We start from the raw sequence: 23,014 nt of genomic DNA on the forward strand, positions 1-23,014 counted from the left end.
AACATTAGGGTGAAGGTGGTGGTACAACTTCTTTGTGAAGCTTCCTGGTGGATGAAAACTATTTACTGGGCCATGACTCGAACTCAAGAACCTTCGTCTTTTGTGGAAAAGTGCTTTACCAACTGAACTACACATGCACGAGTCACGAACCATCCTCACAGCTTTACTTGTGCCAGAACCTCATCTCTTACCTTCAAACTTCGCAGAACATCTCCTGCAAAACTTGTAATACCAGCACTCCTGGAATGCTAGTCTTCTGTGAAGGTTAGAAGGTAGGAGATGAGGTACTGGTGGAAGTAGAACTGAGAGGATGGGTTGTGAGGTCATGCTTGGGCAGCTCAGTCAGTAAAGTGCTGTCTCATGGAAGGAAAAGGTCCTGAGTTCGACTCTCAGTCTGGCACGGAGTTTTGATATGCCAGGAAGTTTCAGATCAGTGCCACTGTGATGCAGAGTGAAAATCTCATTCTGGAAACTTCTTTGTGGTCAGGAACTACCTATACATCTTATGCAAATAACAATATAAAACCAATGAATTTTCAAGCAAAGAGGATTTTTGAGTACAATAAGAAGATTAAACAGTTGTTTTTGAAGGACAAAGAAGTACAAAGCATGTGGCACATGTTGTTTTTAAAGACTGTAAAGTTGAAACTTTTTGATAGTATTCCTTGCTCAGCATGAGGGCAGGGACATTGTAGCCTACTTTAACAAATTGACTGTGAAGATACTTGCTCTCAGTATCGCCACTTCACTGTTACAGATTGAAAGTTAGACATAATTTGACTCTGCACTCATGTGACCAACCAGTTTGTATACTGTGTAGTAATGTATGCTGAAGAAAAACCCTATTTATTTTTACTTTCAAAAGTATTATGCTTTCAGAACCACTACCTGGAAAAACTTTTGCCTCTATTCAGAAGAGCAACAGAAGAAGAACTCTCTTTGTACCCAGGAAACTGGAAATATGGAACCTTTTACACAACCCTTGTGACGGAGTGTCGAAAGTTCTTGCCTTGGGGAATGCACAGGTAATTTCTGTAGATATTGTGTGTTATATCTTTAGTTGTGTAATACTGTGGTTAAGTCAACTGCAAGATCTTTTCCTTTTTTGCTTGTGTCTGTGTATGTGCGAATGGATATGTGTGTGTGTGTGCGTGAGTGTATACCTGTCCTTTTTTCCCGCTAAGGTAAGTCTTTCCACTCCCGGGATTGGAATGACTCCTTACCCTCTCCCTTAAAACCCACATCCTTTCGTCTTTCCCTCTCCTTCCCTCTTTCCTGATGAAGCAACCGTTTGTTGCGAAAGCTTGAATTTTGTGTGTATGTTTGTGTGTGTCTATCGACCTGCCAGCATCTTTGTTTTTATATATATTTGGTCATCCAAGGTACATAGGCCAGTGATAGCAGTTGCCTGTTAACTACCAGGAGTGTATGTGCAGCTTACTTAACCTCCCCCCACTGCTCACCCTCCTCCCACTGCTCCCCCTCCCACCGCTGTGACCCTCCCACCCACTGCGACGCCACCCCCCCACTGCGACGCCACCCCCCCCACTGCGACGCCACCCCCCCACTGCGACGCCACCCCCCCACTGCGACGCCACCCCCCCACTGCGACGCCACCCCCCCACACTGCGACGCCACCCCCCCCACTGCGACGCCACCCCCCCCCACTGCGACGCCACCCCCCCACTGCGACGCCACCCCCCCACTGCGACGCCACCCCCCCACTGCGACGCCACCCCCCCCCACTGCGACGCCACCCCCCCCCACTGCGACGCCACCCCCCCCCACTGCGACGCCACCCCCCCCCACTGCCGACGCCACCCCCCCCCCCACTGCGACGCCACCCCCCCACTGCGACGCCACCCCCCCACTGCGACGCCACCCCCCCACTGCGACGCCACCCCCCCACTGCGACGCCACCCCCCCACTGCGACGCCACCCCCCCCCCCCCACTGCGACGCCTCCCCCCCCACCCACTGCGACGCCTCCCCCCCCACCCACTGCGACGCCTCCCCCCCCACTGCGACGCCTCCCCCCCACTGCGACGCCTTCCCCCCCCCCCCCCAACTGCGACGCCTTCCCCCCCCCCCCAACTGCGACAACTACCCCGCCACTGTGATGCCTCCCCCCCCCCCCCCCCCACTGCGACTCCTTCCCCCACCGTGCCCCCTCCCCTCCCACCGCAAAACGTCCCCACCTCAAACTGCACAAAGATTTTCACAAATTTCGGCCTTCATGTGATAGTCCCCTGTAGGGTTTGACCTCTATTCTTCAAAATTTTCCCAAAGAGCGAGTCAATTGGGGAATGGTGCCTTATTGGTGCATCGTGTTCATCGTGCATTGAGATCTTTAGCCCACTTTCTCATAATCGCATTTCAGTCTTGCTCATTCACCATCTCTTGGGTGAGGACATCTTCCTGAATGTGTTTTCCACCATGCATTATGCAGTGTCGCGCTCTGCGTCGATGATGACCATGGACGTCTTTGCACCTGATATCCAGCACGTTAGCCAGTCCGTTGTGGTGGGGCTGCCATGTATTCTTTTGGTTGTAGCCCCCTGACCGCACAGGGATCACTCTGCTGATGCCTGTGCCATTGACTACCCATGTATGCCAAGGGGTAGATGCCTGTCCCCCTGGGACATCAGGACTCCTGCCAGATGGCCTTTGCTGCGGCTGGGTGGCGCCCGTGGAGAGGGCCCCTGGTCAGAGTGGGTGGCATAAGGGCGGATGACATGTGATGAAGCGTAGTCCATCATCTCTTGCTGGTGGTGAAACACCAGCAGTCCTTAAGCGTTCACGAGCTCAATTCAACGCACAGAAGTACGGCCCCAAATTGTTCCCCTCCCTGGCCACACTGTGGGAGGAACCTCAGGCTAAGGATGACAGTGGATCTTATTCATCCTGGTACCTTGTATTTTAGAGAGCTGATGGGGAATTTTTCATGATGATGAAGCCTCAAGTTTTTGTTTAGCATATAGACGACAAGTTTGGGGAGATGGAGGGATTGTCCAAAATGAGATCTGGGTCAGTCTTGATCAGAGCAGCATCCTCTGCCCAGTCACAGACATTACTCGCTTGTGACAAGCTGGGGGATGTTTCTGTAACCATCACGCCCCATAAGATCTTAAATATGGTCCAGTGTTTCATTTTTAACAGGGACCTTCTTTTGCAGTCTGACAATGAGCTGCGGGCCAATTTAGAGCAGCAAGGTGTACATTTTGTCCGCCATGTCCACCGGGGTCCCAAAGATAACCATGTTGCCACCAGTGCCTTCATCCTGGCCTTCGAGGGTGTTACATTGCCTGAGGAGGTCCAGGTGATAGTCTACCGCTGTAATGTAAAGCCTTATATCCCTCCCCCGATGCAGTGCTTTAAGTGCTGGAAGTTCGGCCATATGTCTACCCACTGTGCTTCCAGCGTCACATGTCGAGATTGTGGATGTCCATCACATCCCAATACTCCATGTGCCCTGCCTCCCATCTGTGTCAGCTGTGGAGAGCACTATTCACCCTGCTCGTCAGACTGCAGGTTTCTCCAGAAAGAAAGGAAAATCATGAAGTATAAGACCCAACTGACCTACACTGAGGCTAAGAGAAAATTTGAACACCTGCATCCTGTATGCATGACATCGTCTTACACCGCTGCTACAACAGTTCTCGCACCATCAGCTCTGCCAACCCCATCACGTCCCAGAGCTGGAAGAATACACCTGCCCCCTCGATGGTAGGGAGCATTCCCCCCCCTCCCCCGACCATCGGGGACACCCATCGCCCACTTCTAAGCTGGAGAAGTGTAAGTCTTCTTCGGCTTCTCTTGCTAGGAAGGGGTCCCTTGGGTTACTCCCTTCCCAGGAGCTCAAAAGCAGCTGGTCATAGCGCTTCACGCTCATCCTCAGCCACCGGAGACTGAGCTAGTGAAGTCCTCCCAGCCAGGGAAACCCAAGGAGCAGTGAGAGAAATCCAAAAGAAGACCCTAAGACCAAAGAAATTGCAGTGGCACCCACACCGCCGCTACCTACAAGCTCTGCGTCTGAGAATGGGGGTGGAGATTCTGGTGTCCACTGAGGACCTAGATCTTGCCAAACCCTCAGACACAATGGAGTACACTGTCCCACTTTGACTGCCCAGCGATGAAATCTTGGGGTACCAGACTTGTTGTCGCTCATTTTTACCTAACAACGCCTCATTGGCTGATTTAGTTTTACGTTTTATTTGTGAAGGTGGGTTTTATCATTTGATCTAAGTTTTAGCTCATGTCCTTTGTCCCTCTGTGTCTTCCACCATAGTGCTTTTAGGGTGGAGGGTTTAATGTGTTGCAGAGTGGCTGGCTTTTCCTCTTTATTCACCGTGCAGCTGCTACAGTCACAGGTTCGAATCCTGCCTCGGGCATGGATATGTGTGATGTCCTTAGGTTAGTTAGGTTTAAGTAGTTCTAAGTCTATCGGACTGATGACCTCAGATGTTAAGTCCCATAATGCTTAGAGCCATTTGAACCTTTTTATTGTCATGGTCGGCCAGCCACTGTAGTCTGATTTCTTGTTTTACTCTCTTCTGTTTCTAGTGTCTCTCTGTTGTTCCTTTTAGTGTTTGTTGCCTTTCTTTCATTCTTGTGGTTTTTCCTTTCTGTCCATTTTGTGTTATATGTCTCGTCTGTTTTATTCTCACACTTGCGGCATTGTTTTATTAGTAACAAGGGACCGATGACCTCGTAGTTTGGTCCCTCCCCCCCCCCCCCCCTATTTTAAACCAACTAACCAACCAATCACCCCTCTCAACCCATTCTCACCCTGCCCCAACCTACCTCTCCCCCTTCCTCCTCCCCCTTCCCCAACCTCCCTCTCTCCCTTCCTCCTCCCCCTTTCCCCCTGTCCCTCCAACTCCCTCTTCTCCTTCGCCCCTCTCCCCCAAACCTCCTTCCCCCCTCCTCCCTGCCCCTATATTCACCCTTGCTCCCCCTCCCTTCCCTCTCCCCCTCTCCTTCCTCACCACGTCTCCCCCTGCTCCCTTCCCTCTCCCTCACTTCTGCTCCCTCTCCCTCTCTCCCACTCCCTCGTTTTTGTGGCCTAAAGCTTCACAATATGAGACTTGTCACAACTGAGTAATATAGCTTTCTTTAGTTCATATCATTCTGTAGAATATATAAACAATTTTATTTTCTTCAATACTTCAAAAGTGCCAAATACTGCTTCACTTCAGATGTAGTCAGCATTGCATGAAAACCTAATTCCCTAGTGTAATAGCCTTTCATTCTGTCCATTGATAATGATGTATAAATGATTTTTTTCACATTATGACTTACTTGCATAAACAAAGAACTTGCTGGGTAACAAATGTGCAAACTGCTATAATTTTTGCTGAGAGATGAGCCTAACTTAAGTTTTCCTTTTACACCATTTTTGTGGGGGGGGGGAGTGAAAACGGGTGCATGAGTGCATGGGAGAGGGGGGGGGGGGAGGGGGGGAGTGAGGACGATGGCGATGAATGGAAGAAAGCATTCAAATAACATCCCGAGTGTTTTCTTACCAGCAGATTCCTTGGCAGCCATGATCCATTAGCAACTGGCACTCTGTAAAATCTATAAAGATCCCATTTGATGAATTTTCCATCTAGATTAAAGCTGTACCAAATATGCCTCAAACATCATCATATGTCTTTCAAAGAAAATCAGTTTACTAGTTGAACATTCAGGCAAACTTCATAGCACAAGACAAGGCTTCAGTCTTTCAAAAAGTTCTGTACCTTGCTCAGTAGCATCCTCTGAGAGATGATAAGAATAACTCACTGTCAATACATCATATTCTTGGTTTTTGGTAATAATTTTAATAGTAAACTTTTTTTTTTTTTTTTTTTTTTTTTTTTTTTTTTTTTTTTTTTTTTTTTTTTTTTTTTGCAGGTTTGAGGAAGCTGGTGGACAAGTCAAAAACAAACTTCTGAGCAGCTTTAATGATGTTTCTGGTGACTTTGATATTGTTGTTAACTGCCTTGGTTTGGGAGCAAAATATTTGTGCTCTGATCATAATATGGTACCCATCAGAGGCCAGGTTCTCAAGGTATAAAATATAAATGAAGTATCTTTATTTCTTAGAAATTAGGTGTTTTTTATACCATTGCAGTACTTGATTAACCCTTCACTGCAGCAGATCGCTGTCTGCATTCTGTGTAGGGGGCGGCTTTTGTTGTGGCTGTACTGCTTGCCAAATGCAGGTGCTATTGCTGAGAGACAGCATTCCAACCGATATGAAATATTTATCATCCAATTTTTTGAAAACTATTCAGTGAAAAATTTTGACTTTTGCACATCTTTCAATCTGATATCCTCACTCAATAAAGAACGGAATTTCTTTTCATTATCCATCATACTTACTGCACTGCATCAGATTAAGTAAAACGTTGCAAACAATTTTAAAGATTTTGCAGATGTAAAAACGCATTGCTTATGGTGATTTTAGCTCGTACACTGCAGTGAATGAAATGTAGATAAGATATTGAAATATTATTTTAAACTGAGATGAGATATCTCACTTCGTTCTCAAGTTATTGAATTTAGTATCTGATAGATGGTCGCGTGTGACATACCCATTCCTGTCCATACACATAGCAAATCACGTGGTATTAACAATCACCATATCTCATATACAATACCAAAGAAGGAAAGTTGCTACTCACCATATAGCGGAGATGCTTGCTGAGTCGCGATAGGCACAGCAAAAAGATTTACACAATTATAGCTGTCAGCCATTAAGGCCTTTGTCAGCAGTAGACACACACACACACAAACGCATCTTGCACACACATCTGCAGTCTCAGATGTCCCCTAACCACAAGAGCGTACGGACGTGTCTCGCGCGCGCTCCTGCAACTACGGTCTTTTTGTTGGTTCTATCGGGAACAATCACGCCAGTGAACAAAAAAACAGTGATCAGTGATGGATAATAGTGAAGTGAAGCAGTCCTACAAAATTTTCTCGTGTTTCGACTAGATAAATAGTGCAATTAGTGACTTCGCGGGCACATTTGCAGCATGTTGGACCTCATCAAAGGTATTTCACTACAACTAATATCCACAAACACTACTAATACGATTAGGAACGCTTGACATTACTAACATTACTAACCGCAGTGCTGTGAAAGTGTTAAAAACAATATAAAAGGAAAGTTACCGTGTGATGAATCATCATAGTAACGTATGGTAGAATTTTTCTCCATAATTAGACAGTAAATATCCACCAAACTCATGATAACTTGTTAGAACAGTGAAGGGTAGCTTCCAAAAGTGTCCCGAATAAAAAAAAACTGATAATAACAGACTTAGACAAAAAACGAAGACTAACATATGGTAGCAAATCTCGCAGAAAAGACTAGCTTAATATGAAGAAAACCAGTGTGAACAATACCCATACAGTGAAGGGAAACGAGCATAATTCTGAATTATAGACATGTTGTTGTTGTTGTTGTGGTCTTCAGTCCTGAGACTGGTTTGATGCAGCTCTCCATGCTACTCTATCCTGTGCAAGCTTTTTCATCTCCCAGTACCTACTGCAACCTACATCCTTCTGAATCTGCTTAGTGTATTCATCTCTTGGTCTCCCTCTACGATTTTTACCCTCCACGCTGCCCTCCAATACTAAATTGGTGATCCCTTGATGCCTCAGAACATGTCCTACCAACCGATCCCTTCTTCTGGTCAAGTTGTGCCACAAACTTCTCTTCTCCCCAATCCTATTCCATACTTCCTCATTAGTTATGTGATCTACCCATCTAATCTTCAGCATTCTTCTGTAGCACCACATTTCGAAAGCTTCTATTCTCTTCTTGTCCAAACTATTTGTCGTCCATGTTTCACTTCCATACATGGCTACACTCCATACGAATACTTTCAGAAATGACTTCCTGACACTTAAATCAATACTGGATGTTAACAAATTTCTCTTCTTCAGAAACGCTTTCCTTGCCATTGCCAGCCTACATTTTATATCCTCTCTACTTCGACCATCATCAGTTATTTTGCTCCCCAAATAGCAAAACTCCTTTACTACTTTAAGTGCCTCATTTCCTAATCTAATTCCCTCAGCATCACCCGACTTAATTAGACTACATTCCATTATCCTTGTTTTGCTTTTGTTGATGTTCATCTTATATCCTCCTTTCAAGACACTGTCCATTCCATTCAACTGCTCTTCCAAGTCCTTTGCTGTCTCTGACAGAATTACAATGTCATCGGCGAACCTCAAAGTTTTTATTTCTTCTCCATGAATTTTAATACCTACTCCGAATTTTTCTTTTGTTTCCTTTACTGCTTGCTCAATATACAGATTGAACAACATCGGGGAGAGGCTACAACCCTGTCTTACTCCCTTCCCAACCACTGCTTCCCTTTCATGTCCCTCGACTCTTATAACTGCCATCTGGTTTCTTATAGACATATTATAGGTAAAAGTCATAAACTGTCGAAAGTGAGGAAAATTGATTACAAGTAACGTAAAGCGATACGCCGAGCGACGGAACGTTAAGTCCCGAGAGTAGGTCACAGTGCGCCAGCTGACATGCAGTACGCTTGAGTTTCGCAAATAGGCCAAATTGCGCTGGCCACAGCGAACTGGTTTTGCTAAGCACGACTCGTGTTTCCACGCCCAACCGCGATAGTCAGCAGCTTACGCGAGCTCACAGTCCCCACCTGGTCCCGCGAACCATGTGGCTGGCTGACGTGCGGAGCTGACCGCGGCGCTCAGTGTCGATCAGACATCGCCGGCGAAGCCACCCAGCCCACATTCGGCCTCGCTCTGTGACTTATCGCGTCCCCACATGCAATACACACCAAATAAAGGTCACTCTTTAAGAACTAAAACACACATCCGCAATCCTGGATCGAGCACACCAACTAAGTGGTGCTAACACCACACCCAAGTCCACGAAAGGGACACTTAGTAGAGCGCAGAGCAGCACCAGTTGCAAAGTATCGCCTATAGGCATGGCACCTGGTGCCCACGAATATGCCGTCATGTCACCAAGCCAGAAGATCGCTGCAGTTGACGAGCTATTAAATGACATTGGGGCGGAATTAAAGGCCAAACATGTATCGAGTAGCGTACTGAATACGATAAGGAATAAAATATTCCCTTTGGCTTTCCAACTCACATCAGCAGAAGCAAAGGTCGAGCTGCTGCAAGAGCAGTACAAAGATCTACTGTGCGAACTTCAGCACTCAGCTGACCCAGTTAAGGACCTTAGAATTGAGTCTCTCACAGAACAGGTCAACAAACTCGAAGACAATACAAAACTCGCTGAAATAAACCAAGAGCTCAGGGACCATATTAGGGATCTGACAAGAAAGGTTACTGAACAGGCACAGCAACAGGCCAAGACACTAACATACGCTGCGGCACTCTCCACCACACCCAAAGAACATAAACGCATTGAGGTGGCAAAAGCCAAGCAGGCAACCACTCTCTTCATAAAGTCTACCAACAACCAAGACACGACAACAATAAAACAAACGTTGACAAAAAACATCAATCCAAGACGAGACAACCTACACATTAAGTCAATAAGAAACACGAAGACAGCTGTGATTGTTGAAGCAGCAACACAGGAGGACTGTAGGAAAATAATAGAAAAGACAAAAGATATTGAGAATATCGCGTGTTAGGGGCCCAGAAAGTGGCAAACCTTGGTGATAGTCTATCGAGTGACAGACACTACCTCGGGTAGAGAATTTCTTGAGTGTCTATACGACCAAAATCTCAGTGACGATTTCACAAAAGACGAATTCGGCAAAGACATGAAAATCAGATTCCGCACAGGGCCCAAAGGAAAGGGATACAACCATCAAGTGTTGGAAGTCACACCCATAATTTATTGGTGCCTCACCAAAAAAGGAAGTGTGTACATAGACTTCCAGTCCCTATCTGTCAAAGACTTTACGCCAGTGAGCCAGTGTTACAACTGTTGTGACCTTGGCCATACAACCAAAGCCTGCACAGACACAGGTACGGCCTGTTCAAGGTGTGGCAAAAAGGGCCACAAACGCGCGGACTGTCGAGCATCAGAGCCCATCGATTGCATTCCGTGCAGGAACAGAAACCGAATTTGCAATAAGAGCAGGGGTGGCGTCTGCTAGACCTACAAACAGCTGCTTGATAGACTAATTGACAGTACTGACTATGGCAACTGAACACCCCCCTGAGTCAACCAACATGCTCCATAAATCAACCCCTGAAAAAACAAGATCATACAAGTCACCATCCACCAAGCACAGAAACCATCTACGTGCAATACTCTGGCATAAGAGGCAAAAACTATTACCTGACGATTACCCCAACAATGGTCACATTCCAGGCTTGATACAAAATACAAACCTGGAGGACAGCCATCATGCAATCACTGAATACATAGACAACCTAACACTCACAGGACAAATGTCACCAGAAGCCGCCAAACTAATCAAAAGGCAAATAATGTACTGGATGACATTCCAGACAACCCTTATGAATAGGATAGATGAACTCGAAGACAAACTACTGAGAATAGACATGATAACCCCAAATCCTGATACCGACAGACCAGAAAACCATACCACACATGACCAACCGAAGCAACTGCACAAAACAGCGTTGCTAACGACTCAAAATCAACCATCCACTCCAGCACAACGATGCACATACGACACTACAACATGCGAAGGACGCATCAAACCAATCAAATTCATACAAGGTGAGACCTTGAACCCAACGGTGCTAAACACAACCGTAACGCAAGCCAGCACAACTGGAGCCCAAACGGAAAACATGGACAAATCAGACACCTCAGACTGTAATCAAATCAAACGCAAAATAACTCTCTCTGACTCACTGACAGAGGAAGAAGACGACGTCTATTATTGCCCTTACGCAAGAGATTGCAGTGTTCATAACAATGATATTCGAAACCGTAATACCGACCTTGAACAGGCCACAGTGCCGGCAGACACTACGAATGCCACACAAAAAGCCGCAGGAACAACCGCAACAAAAGTCTGCGGAGTGTCTGGCAATAGAGGCGACAGTGCGCATAACATACCAAAAGCTGTTATGTCTATCACACATAGCGTAGATGAGCAGTCAAGTGGAAACCAAATAACGTCAAATCAATGCAGAACGGAGGCACAAACAACCAACACGTCTGATACACATCAAGACTGCACAAACGAAACACACACAAAAAACAAACGAATCACAGCCTTCAGGAAACTAAAACCACATAGAAAACCCAAACAGCCTAAGAGAGTCAAGAAAGTGAAAGCGTGTGACGACCAATTGCGGCAATCGCAGGCTGCCTCAAAACCTAGTGATACGAAAGTGCATACCCCTGATGATACCAACACCTTCGCAGCCCCCCAACCAACAACCTCAATGCCAACGCCCAAGGAAACCCCCACAACAACCAACGAGGAAGCCAATCCAGCGCCCCCCGCAGAGGTGCACAGCAACTTGACTACACCATCACGACACATCACGGCCGCAGAGACGCCAACACACGCCATCGACACCGAAAGTTTTAGTTACAACAAGCTAGATACAAATGTAAAATTAAGTAGGCTAGAAAAAAGACACATCTTAGAGACGGCACAATGGATGCTCATCTGCACCCTACACCCGTACGGCCAATCTGTTTGTTTCCGTGCATCAGAGCAAACCAATAGACTGATTCTCAAAACGGAGAATATTCCAACAGATCCAGACAGCCTACTAGACCTGCTCATGCAGGTGTGCGCCTGCATGGAGGAACCATTTGATATGGACAAGCTTTACAAGGATCACGTAAGGGCTCATGGGAGAACATACTTCGATTACAGTCAAACTGGCAGCAAGTGCTACGCCACCGTTAAACACGCAAACTGCTAATAGCACAGCTTAGTGCTATGCGGAGTATACTTGTAAATTCGGGTCCTACGTGATCTAAAAAGTGACATTCTGTGCATACAGGAGCCGTACACTAGACAAGGGCATATCCCCAACTTTCCTCCAAGTGCGGTGACAGTTGCGGAGGGGACAGGCTGCATTGCATCTGTCATAATCCTAAACAAAGAAATACGAGGGCAGTTCAATAAGTAATGCAACACATTTTTTTTTCTCGGCCAATTTTGGTTGAAATAACCGGAAATTTCTTGTGGAATATTTTCAAACATTCCCGCTTCGTCTCGTATAGTTTCATTGACTTCCGACAGGTGGCAGCGCTGTACGGAGCTGTTAAAATGGCATCTGTAATGGATGTGCGTTGCAAACAACGGGCAGTGATCGAGTTTCTTTTGGCGGAAAACCAGGGCATCTCAGATATTCATAGGCGCTTGCAGAATGTCTACGGTGATCTGGCAGTGGACAAAAGCGCGGTGAGTCGTTGGGCAAAGCGTGTGTCATCATCACCGCAAGGTCAAGCAAGACTGTCTGAACTCCCGCGTGCGGGCCGGCCGTGCACAGCTGTGACTCCTGCAATGGCGGAGCGTGCGAACACACTTGTTCGAGATGATCGACGGATTACCATCAAACAACTCAGTGCTCAACTTGACATCTCTGTTGGTAGTGCTGTCACAATTGTTCACCAGTTGGGATATTCAAAAGTTTGTTCCCGCTGGGTCCCTCGTTGTCTAACCGAACACCATAAAGAGCAAAGGAGGACCATCTGTGCGGAATTGCTTGCTCGTCATGTGGCTGAGGGTGACAATTTCTTGTCAAAGATTGTTACAGGCGATAAACATGGGTTCATCACTTCGAACCTGAAACAAAACAGCAATCAATGGAGTGGCGCCACACCCACTCCCCTACCAAGAAAAAGTTTAAAGCCATACTCTCAGCCGGTAAAGTCATGTTTACAGTCTTCTGGGACGCTGAAGGGGTTATTCTGTTCAATGTCCTTCCCCATGGTCAAACGATCAACTCTGAAGTGTATTGTGCTACTCTTCAGAAATTGAAGAAACGACTTCAGCGTGTTCGTAGGCACAAAAATCTGAACGAACTTCTCCTTCTTCATGACAACGCAAGACCTCACACAAGTCTTCGCACCCGAGAGGAGCTCACAAAACTTCAGTGGACTGTTCTTCCTCATGCACCCTACAGCCCCGATCTCGCACCGTCGGATTTCCATATGTTTGGCTCAATGAAGGACGCAATCCGTGGGAGGCATTACGCGGATGATGAAGAAGTTATTCATGCAGTACGACATTGGCTCCAACATCGACCAGTGGAATGGTACCGTGCAGGCATACAGGCCCTCATTTCAAGGTGGCGTAAGGCCGTAGCATTGAATGGAGATTACGTTGAAAAATAGTGCTGTGTAGCTAAAAGATTGGGGAATAACCTGGTGTATTTCAATGCTGAATAAAACAACCCCTGTTTCAGAAAAAAAATGTGTTGCATTACTTATTGAACTGCCCTCGTACATCCAGTCAAAAAGACAGAACTCTGTTCCGAGCACCTAGTTGCAGTTGAAGTCCCACACAAGGGGGATACTTGGATCATCGCGTCGCTGTACGCCCAATTCTGTCATTGCATCAAAACGCAGACCTCATCAGAGATGTTGCGCAATACGCTGGCAACAAAAAACTTCTCATCTGTGCATACATAAATGCCAGATCAACCCTGTGGCATTCAGACAGAACTGACGACAGAGGTAGAATAATAAATGACATCATCCAAGAAAACAGACTACACGTACTCAACAAGGAAAGACATCACCCAACTCACATCAGACACAACGGTCATTCATCAAACATAGACATCACCCTCATTAATAATGCCGCCATTAACCACATACGAGACTGGACAGTACATGAACAGATCACTGCTAGTGACCACAACATCATCACACTAACCTTAAGTGGTACACCAAATGTCAACACAGAAACACTACCAAAAAGACTATTATTTGACAAAACAGACTGGGACAGAGTCAGACAAAAAATACATGAGCACATACCGCAAGCCATCACCGGCAGTGTTGATTACAGAGCACACATGCTGACAGATATCATCACACGCACAGAACACCTGCATACCCACACAAAGAATGACAAAACACCAAAATGTTCCCTGGACTACACAATTAACACGACTCAAACAAGACTCAAAACGTAAATGTAAGCTTCACCAACGAGCAATTTCAGATAGAGAAAGACAATTACGACTACACGACTACCGGCTTGCCAAGAACAAATATAAACTTGAGCTGAGTAAGACCAGGAAAGACCATTGGAACAGCCATGTAGCAGCACAAACACAACTAAACATTTTGGGGAGAACCATACAAAATCGTGACAGAAAAAATTAAGAGCCCTCTGGTTCTGAGAACGCTGCGACAGGAGGATGGTGAGATGACTAAGGGCTGGAGACGCACAGCGGAGTTCCTGCTGAGCAAACTCCTGCCTGACGACATCGCAGACACACACACACCACAACATGTAGCACTGAGACGCGAAGTAGACACAGTATACATCACACCAACCGTCACCTGTCCATTTGCGCAGGAAGAAGTGGCGACAGCGATCTCGGTACTCAAAAACAAAAAGGCACCTGGACCGGATGGTATCCACTCTGAGGTACTGAAACAAATTGCACCGCATATCACCCTGTTTCTCACAACGTTATTAAACGATGCATTAAGGCTGGGCTGTGCCTGCAGTGTGGAAGACCTCGAAGGCGGTTATCATCGAAAAGGCTCCAGACAAAGACCCATCAGACCCCATGTTATACAGACCAATTTGCCTTATCAATACACTCGGTAAAGTACAAGAAAAACTACTCTGCAAAAGACTACAAGCACACCGAACACTACAGGGACTGACACCACACCAATACGACTTCAGGGAAGGGAAATCTATAGACGAGGCAATGAACAGAGCACTCCAAATAGTACACAACACACCCTCCAAACACACACTTGCAATTGTGATAGACATCTCAGGTGCCTTCGATAACCTCTGGTGGCCGGCCTTGTTCAAGAGGCTCAGACACCTGCAGGTACCGGAGTCTCTGTATAATAGTTTCATGGACTACTGCAGAGACAGAACGGTTGTTTGGCAAATGGTCAACCAGAAAGTGATTAAACGAATTACACAAGGTCGGTCTGCGGCCCCACCTTCTGGGACATAGTTATAGAACCGCTCCTACAGTTACTAGAGGAGCACATCTTGACAGATGGAGTTCTCGCTTATGCTGATGATCTACTCATCATAGTTTCAGCAAACAACCGTGCCCAGCTAGAAGAAATAGCCAATGGAACACTTAGGATGATAACCCAATGGTGCACAGATAATAAATTAAAGATAGCAGGAAACAAAACAACTTATACATTGCTAAAGGGTATCCTGCGCTGGAACCCAATAGTCAAAATCGGGGACACAAACATAAAAAGACTAGCAGTCACATGCTATCTAGGAGTATACATTGATGAACGATTGAACTTCCACAAACACATGCGAATATGCACAAACAAAGCAGAAAAGATACTACACAAACTGGCTAGGTTAAATTCGGAACAATTCAGACTACCCCTGTCAGTGACACGAACATACCATTGTGCTCTCTTCGAGTCAGTACTATGCTTTGCTGCCAGTACGTGGGCCCACAGGTTAAATCTCTCAACCAACAGAACCATTGTACGTCGAGGCCAAAGAAGTGTTCTACTTCGACTAACAGGGGCATTCAACACAACATCAAATGACACACTATGTGTCGTCATGGGAATCTTCCCCATAGATATCACCATCAGGTACCGCGCAGCAATGTACTGGCTTAGGATGGGGAGAATAGACCAGGTTCGGCAGATCACTGGTGTACCGATTGAGACAACACGCCAACTCAGAGCATGGCAAGTGGATACCTGGCAGAGTGAGTGGGCCAACAGCGATAAGGGCCGCCATGTATACAACTTCTTCCCTGACATCCGGGAAAGACTAAAACTAAAACATATTTATCCCAGCTGCGGTATGGTTCATTTCATCACAGGACATGGCCCTTATCCCACGCACCTGTACCGCGTGAGTCTGCAGCAAACTAATAGATGCACATGCGGGGAAGAAGGTTTCCCTGATCATACTGTCTTCTTCTGTGGACAACGCACGAACATAAGACACACAGTACACATAAATCGCCTGAACACAGAACGAACTACATGCCATAATACGTAACCCAGAAAGATGGACTGAACTCAACAAACTAATGGACGAAATCTCGAAGATCCAACAAATAGAATACTTGCACAACAGACCCTACCGAAGGCAAGTTGGTCCAAACAGACGTCACGATGCCCAGGGGGACACAGATATGATTAGCACCACGAGTGATGAAGAAGAAACAGATACAGACCATGGCACCAACACAGATCTTGAAGCGTCCAACGCGGATGATCCATAGTGTCAACCAAGTCAAATTCAAAGAACAGAGTGGAACAACCGACAAGAGGTGCACAAGTCACACACAATCCTAAAAACAGATTGCACCTTATATGTAAATAGTTAACAGCATCTCCATGTCTAATAAGAGCTTAAAGCTAGGTACCTCTTCAAGGGACCTACGCCTTCCATTAAGAGGCAGGGCACAGTCTGGATGGAAGGATCTTAATTGTGGTCCCTCTCTTTTGAGCCCAACCCGATGGATACCTATGGTAGATCAGGGAAAACCACCGTTCAGGCTGTGTTGCTGGCGGGGCCGGAAGGTGCTAACTGCCACACCACGTATCATTGTTAAGTCTCATTGGCTCAGCGTGAACTGTTTGTACAACAAACTTACACAGCCTATACCTCAACCTCCACTACACTAATAACTTCTGATCTGAAGCTTAAAGTTGGGCACCTCTTCAAGGGACCTACGCCCCCTGGTAAGAGGCGGCGCACGTCCTGGATGAAAGGATCTTAATTGTGGTTCCTCTCTTTTGAGCCCAACCCGATGGATACCTATGGTAGATCGGGGAAAACCACCGTTCAGGTAGTGTTGTCGGCGGGGCCGGGAGGTGCTTGCCCCTGATGTACTCTACTAGGAGCCTTGTAGGCTCAACACAAACCGTTAGCGTCATTACCTTATTACTTTTACCACAAGTACCCTTTCATTAGCAACTTTGAGCCAAGCACAAAATCAGTTACCTCTCTATTGTATATCGTAAATAGTTTAGCAGACTGGACATGGAGGTCTTAGTCTTAGCTTCTAGCTTTAATGTACCCTAACCTCTTCTAGTTAAGTTAGTTTTTAGGATGGTAGATGTTAAAGGCATGGTGAGCAACGGCCAGCGTCTTGAGGGTCATTCCAAGACCCGGGCCGCCGCCCACAACCAGGTGACGGGCAATATTATACCTATCCCTTCTCTATTCAGTTCTCTTCCTTCCTTCTTTCTAAATGTTTAATTTCGCTTTGTTTATTAATGTCTTACTCGATTTTGTATTAGTTATAAGTTTTTCTAATGCTGCACAAAAAAAAAGATATCAAATGGATCTAAACAGAGCCCGCCACCACGTGGCGGGACACGGGCAACGGTGTGAGTGGGGACGGGAGCCGGTGTGGTGTTACTTTCAGTCTCACCGGACCCCGGGCCCAGTCACAGTGGCTAAGTGGCAACATACGACCCACCATAAGAAATTAGACGGTGGGTGTGGAGAGGGAAGGGGGTAAGTAGTGGAAAGGAGAGAAATAAAAAGAAATTAAAAGACTGGGTGTGGCGGTGAAATGATGACTGTGTAGTGCTGGAATGGGAACAGGGAGGGGGCTGGATGGGTGAGGACAGTGACTAACGAAGGTTGAGGCCAGGAGGGTTACGGGAACATAGGATGTATTATAGGGAACGTTCCCACCTGTGCAATTCAGAAAAGCTGTTGTTGGTGGGAAGGATCCATATGGCACAGGCTGTGAAGCAGTCATTGAGATGAGGGAGATCATGTTTGGCAGGGTGTTCAGCAACAGGGTGGTCCACTTGTTTTTTGGCCACAGTTTGTCAGTGGCTGTTCATGCAGACAGACAGCTACATAGAATGCAGCACAGTGGTTGCAACGTATATTGTAAATCACATGACTGATTTCACAGGTGGCCCTGCCTTTGATGGGATAGGTGATGTTAGTGATCAGACTGGAGTAGGTGATGGTAGGAGGATGTATGGGACAGGTCTTGAATCTTAGTCTATTACAGGGGTATGAGCCATGAGGTAAGGGATTGGGAGCAGGGGTTGTGTAAGGATGGACATGTATATTGTGTAGGTTCGGTGGATGGCGGAATACCATGGTAGGAGGGGTGGGAAGGATAGTGGGCAGGACATTTCTCATTCCAGGGCACGACAAGAGGTAATCGAAACCCTGGCAGAGAATGTAATTCAGTTGCTCCAGTCCCGGATGGTACTGAGTTAAGAGGGGAATGCTCCTCTGTGGGACTTCGGGAGGTGCTGGGAGTCTGGAAAGATAAGGCACGGGAGATTTGTTTTTGTACAAGAATGGGAGGATAATTACGGTCAGTGATGGCTTCAGTGAGACCCTTGGTATATTTTGAGAGGGACTGCTCGTCACTGCAGATGCGACGACCATGGGAGGATAGGCTGTACGGAAGGGACTTCTTGGTATGGAATGGGTGGCAGCTGTCGAAGTGGGGGTATTGCTGGTGGTTAGTAGGTTTGATATGGGCGGAGGTACTGATGTAGCCATCTCTGTGGTGAAGGTCCACATCTAGGAAGGTGGCTTGTTGGGTTGAGTAGGACCAGGTGAAGTAAATGGGGGAGAAGTTGTTGAGGCTGTGGAGGAATGTGAATAAGGTGTCCTCACCTTCGATCCAGATAGCAAAGACGTCATCAATGAATCTCAACCAGATGAGGGGTTTAGGATTCTGGGTTTTTAGGAAGGATTCCTCTAGATGGCCCATGAATAGGTTAGCATAGGATGGCACCATGCGGGTGCCCATAGCCGTACCGTGGATTTGTTTGTAGGTAATGCCTTCAAAGGAGAAGTAATTGTGGGTGAGGATATAGTTAGTCATGGAGACTAGGAAGGAGGTTGTTGGTTTGGAATCCATAGTGACGAGCAGGGCACCGTGTGGTAAAGGCACAGGAACTGTGGACAATCGGCTGAGGAAATGGTTGGTATCTTTTATATAGGAGGATAGGTTCCAGGTAATAGGTTGAAGGTGTTGGTCTACGAGAGCAGAGATTATCTCAGTGGGGGCACAGTAGTTGGCCACCATGGAGTATCCTGGGTGGTTGGGTTTATGGATTTAGGAAGCATGTAGAAGGTGGGAGTGCATGGAGTGGTAGGGGTAAGTAGAGAGATGGACTCTGGGGAGAGGTTCTGGGATGGGCCTAAGGATTTGAGTAGTGACTGGAGATCCTGCTGGATTACTGGAATGGGATCACTGTGGCGTGGTTTGCAGGTGGACATATCTGACAGCTGACAGTCCTTCTGCAACGTAATCCTTGCGGTTCAAAACAACGGTGGTGGAGCCTTTGTCTGCAGGTAGGATTATAAGGTGGAATCAGTTTTTAGATGGTGGACTGTGGTTCTTTCTGCGGATGTAAGGTTAGTTTGCATGTTGAGGGATTTGGGGAATGATTGTGAGGCATGGTTCGACGTTAAGAAATTCTGGAAAGTTAACCGAGTGTGGTTTGGAGGTAGTGGGGGTGGATCACGGTTGGATGGAGGAGTGAACTGAGTTAGGCAAACTTCAATATTGGTCTTTGGTTGAGTCTGATTGGTCGGGTTGGTGGTGATAAAGTATTTCCACTGTAGGGACTGTGAGAAGGAGAGAAGGTCTTTAACTAGTCCTGCATGGTTGAATTTGGGAGTGGGGCAAAAGGTGAGGCCTTTGGAAAGGACTGATATTTCTCTTGGACTAAGGCTTCTGGAGGAAAGGTTCATAACTGTGTTGAGGGTCTGTTAAGTTCTGGATTGTGTGTGGTGGTGGGAGGGAGTTTTGGAGGATGGGGTAAGTGTAGTGGGTCTGCGAGACAGGGTTTGTCAGCTATGAGAGGGCATGGGGAAAGTTTGTAGGTTGTTGTAGAAGTGGTGGACAGTGGTACTCTGAGGTGGGAGTAGGAAGTGAGCAGGATGGAGAGCTTTTTGAGGTGGCGTTGTGCATGTTGCTTAAGTTCCTGGAGGACAAGAATTTCAATGTGTGTTATGCGCTCCAGGAAATTTGGATTACATAGCAGGAGAATTTTGGGATGGAGAGAAGGTACTGCAAGGAGGATTGGGCTTGTTTGATATAGTTTTGCAGGACTATGTTGGTGAGGGCTAAGGATTGGTGGAATCTGAACAGGTGGAGGACATTGTGAAAGGTGGTGTGGAAACCAGAGATGGGTAATTTGATGGTAAGGCCATTAGGGGGGATTTCATGAGCCAAGCAACAATGCAGGAATAGTATGTGGGACTGGGATCTGGCTAGGGATAAGGAAACTTTTCTCCCACCATCTACATGCTTCCTAAAGTCCATAAATCCAACCACCCAGGATGCCCCATTGTGACCAGTTACTGTGCCCCCACTGAGATAATCTCTGCTCTCGTAGACCAACACCTTCAACCTATTACCTGGAACCTATCCTCCTATATAAAAGATACCAACCATTTCCTCAGCCGATTGTCCACAGTTCCTGTGCCTTTACCACACGGTGCCCTGCTCGTCACTATGGATTCCAAACCAACAACCTCCTTCCTAGTCTCCATGACTAACTATATCCTCACCCACAATTACTTCTCCTTTGAAGGCATTACCTACAAACAAATCCACGGTACGGCTATGGGCACCCGCATGGTGCCATCCTATGCTAACCTATTCATGGGCCATCTAGAGGAATCCTTCCTAAAAACCCAGAATCCTAAACCCCTCATCTGGTTGAGATTCATTGATGACGTCTTTGCTATCTGGATCGAAGGTGAGGACACCTTATTCACATTCCTCCACAGCCTCAACAACTTCTCCCCCATTTACTTCACCTGGTCCTACTCAACCCAACAAGCCACCTTCCTAGATGTGGACCTTCACCACAGAGATGGCTACATCAGTACCTCCGCCCATATCAAACCTACTAACCACCAGCAATACCCCCACTTCGACAGCTGCCACCCATTCCATACCAAGAAGTCCCTTCCGTACAGCCTATCCTCCCATGGTCGTCGCATCTGCAGTGACGAGCAGTCCCTCTCAAAATATACCAAGGGTCTCACTGAAGCCATCGCTGACCGTAATTATCCTCCCATTCTTGTACAAAAACAAATCTCCCGTGCCTTATCTTTCCAGACTCCCAGCACCTCCCGAAGTCCCACAGAGGAGCATTCCCCTCTTAACTCGGTACCATCCGGGACTGGAGCAACTGAATTACATTCTCTGCCAGGGTTTCAATTACCTCTTGTCGTGCCCTGGAATGAGAAATGTCCTGCCCACTATCCTTCCCACCCCTCCTATCATGGTATTCCGCCATCCACCGAACCTACACAATATACATGTCCATCCTTACACAACCCCTGCTCCCAATCCCTTACCTCATGGCTCATACCCCTGTAACAGACTAAGATTCAAGACCTGTCCCATACATCCTCCTACCATCACCTACTCCAGTCTGATCACTAACATCACCTATCCCATCAAAGGCAGGGCCACCTGTGAAATCAGTCATGTGATTTACAATATACGTTGCAACCACTGTGCTGCATTCTATGTAGCAGTCTGTCTGCATGAACAGCCACTGACAAACTGTGGTCAAAAAACAAGTGGACCACCCTGTTGCTGAACACCCTGCCACACATGATCTCCCTCATCTCAACGACTGCTTCACAGCCTGTGCCATATGGATCCTTCCCACCAACACCAGCTTTTCTGAATTGCACAGGTGGGAACTTTCCCTGCAATACTTCCCACGTTCCCGTAACCCTCCTGGCCTCAACCTTCGTTAGTCACTGTCCTCACCCATCCAGCCCCTTCCCAGTTCCCATTCCGGCAGTACACAGTTGTCATTTCACTGCCACACCCAGTCTTTTAATTTCTTTTTATTTCTCTCCTTTCCGCTACTTACCCCCTCCCCCCTCCGCATCTTCTCTCCTGCCCTCTGTCTAAAATGCAACACTTCACTGTCCACCACTTCCACCATACTATCCTTCCCCCGCCCTGCCCCAGCCTCCTCCTTACACAGTCACCAATCCCATCATGCATTGGTGCTGCTGCTCACAGTGTGGTTCAGTTCTCTGAAACTCAGATGTGTGTGCAAGATGCATGTGTGTGTGTGTGTGTGTGTGTGTGTGTGTGTGTGTGTGTGTGTGTGTGTGTGTGTCTACTGCTGACAAAGGCCTTAATGCCGGCTGCTGCTCACAGTGTGGTTCAGTTCTCTGAAACTCAGATGTGTGTGCAAGATGCATTGTGTGTGTGTGTGTGTGTGTGTGTGTGTGTGTGTGTGTGTGTGTGTGTGTGTGTGTGTGTGTGTCTACTGCTGACAAAGGCCTTAATGCCGGCAGCTATAAATGTGTAAATCTTTTTGCTGTGCCTATCACGACCCAGCATTTCCACTATCTGGTGAGTAGGATCTTTCCTTCTTTGGTATTGTTACATTCGATCTTGGATTTTCCATTGTTTGATATCTCATAAACAGTTCAAGATACTGAAACAAAGTTTTGCAAGTGCGACACATATTTTGTATGGGAAATACTCAAAACTTAATTCATCTACAGCAGTGAGACGTTGGCAGCTCAGGACACGTACAGACATCCATAGCACTGTAGAAAAACCAAAGCAGCACATACATATATACATCTGCAGCACCTGGAAAACGGCATAGCAGGAGTTGTATACACACTCACAGAAGCAAAAGGGTTAAGGACTCTAAAAGCATCGGTATATTGTCACAATAACTGTATTTTTAATGGCCAACAGCCCTATCTTTAGATAGGACACACTAATTTTGTTCTTGGTATGGCAATGGGGAGTTCTTAACATAAATGATGGAATGAGCACAGGTAACAACTTGCCATATAACTGAGTGGTTGAGTGGTTGTTAGGCCCATGAACAGTGATGCTGATCTTTCAGGGCAGTCCTT

The 23,014-nt window shown here is 46.7% G+C and overlaps 1 protein-coding gene across 9 annotated transcripts in view; it reads left to right on the forward strand.

Moving 5' to 3' along the window:
* The window catches only part of LOC126475450 (D-aspartate oxidase), a 245,700-nt gene that overhangs the window by 197,504 nt on the left and 25,182 nt on the right, over positions 1 to 23,014 (forward strand). For all 9 annotated transcript variants that reach the window (XM_050103316.1, XM_050103324.1, XM_050103319.1 and 6 more), the window contains exons 4-5: positions 880 to 1,025; positions 5,895 to 6,051. In XM_050103316.1, coding sequence (XP_049959273.1) covers positions 880 to 1,025; positions 5,895 to 6,051 — 303 coding nt within the window. The remainder of the gene's footprint in view (positions 1 to 879; positions 1,026 to 5,894; positions 6,052 to 23,014) is intronic.

This window comes from Schistocerca serialis, chromosome 4 (assembly GCF_023864345.2).
Source record: "Schistocerca serialis cubense isolate TAMUIC-IGC-003099 chromosome 4, iqSchSeri2.2, whole genome shotgun sequence".
NCBI classification, from domain to species: Eukaryota; Metazoa; Arthropoda; class Insecta; order Orthoptera; family Acrididae; genus Schistocerca; species Schistocerca serialis.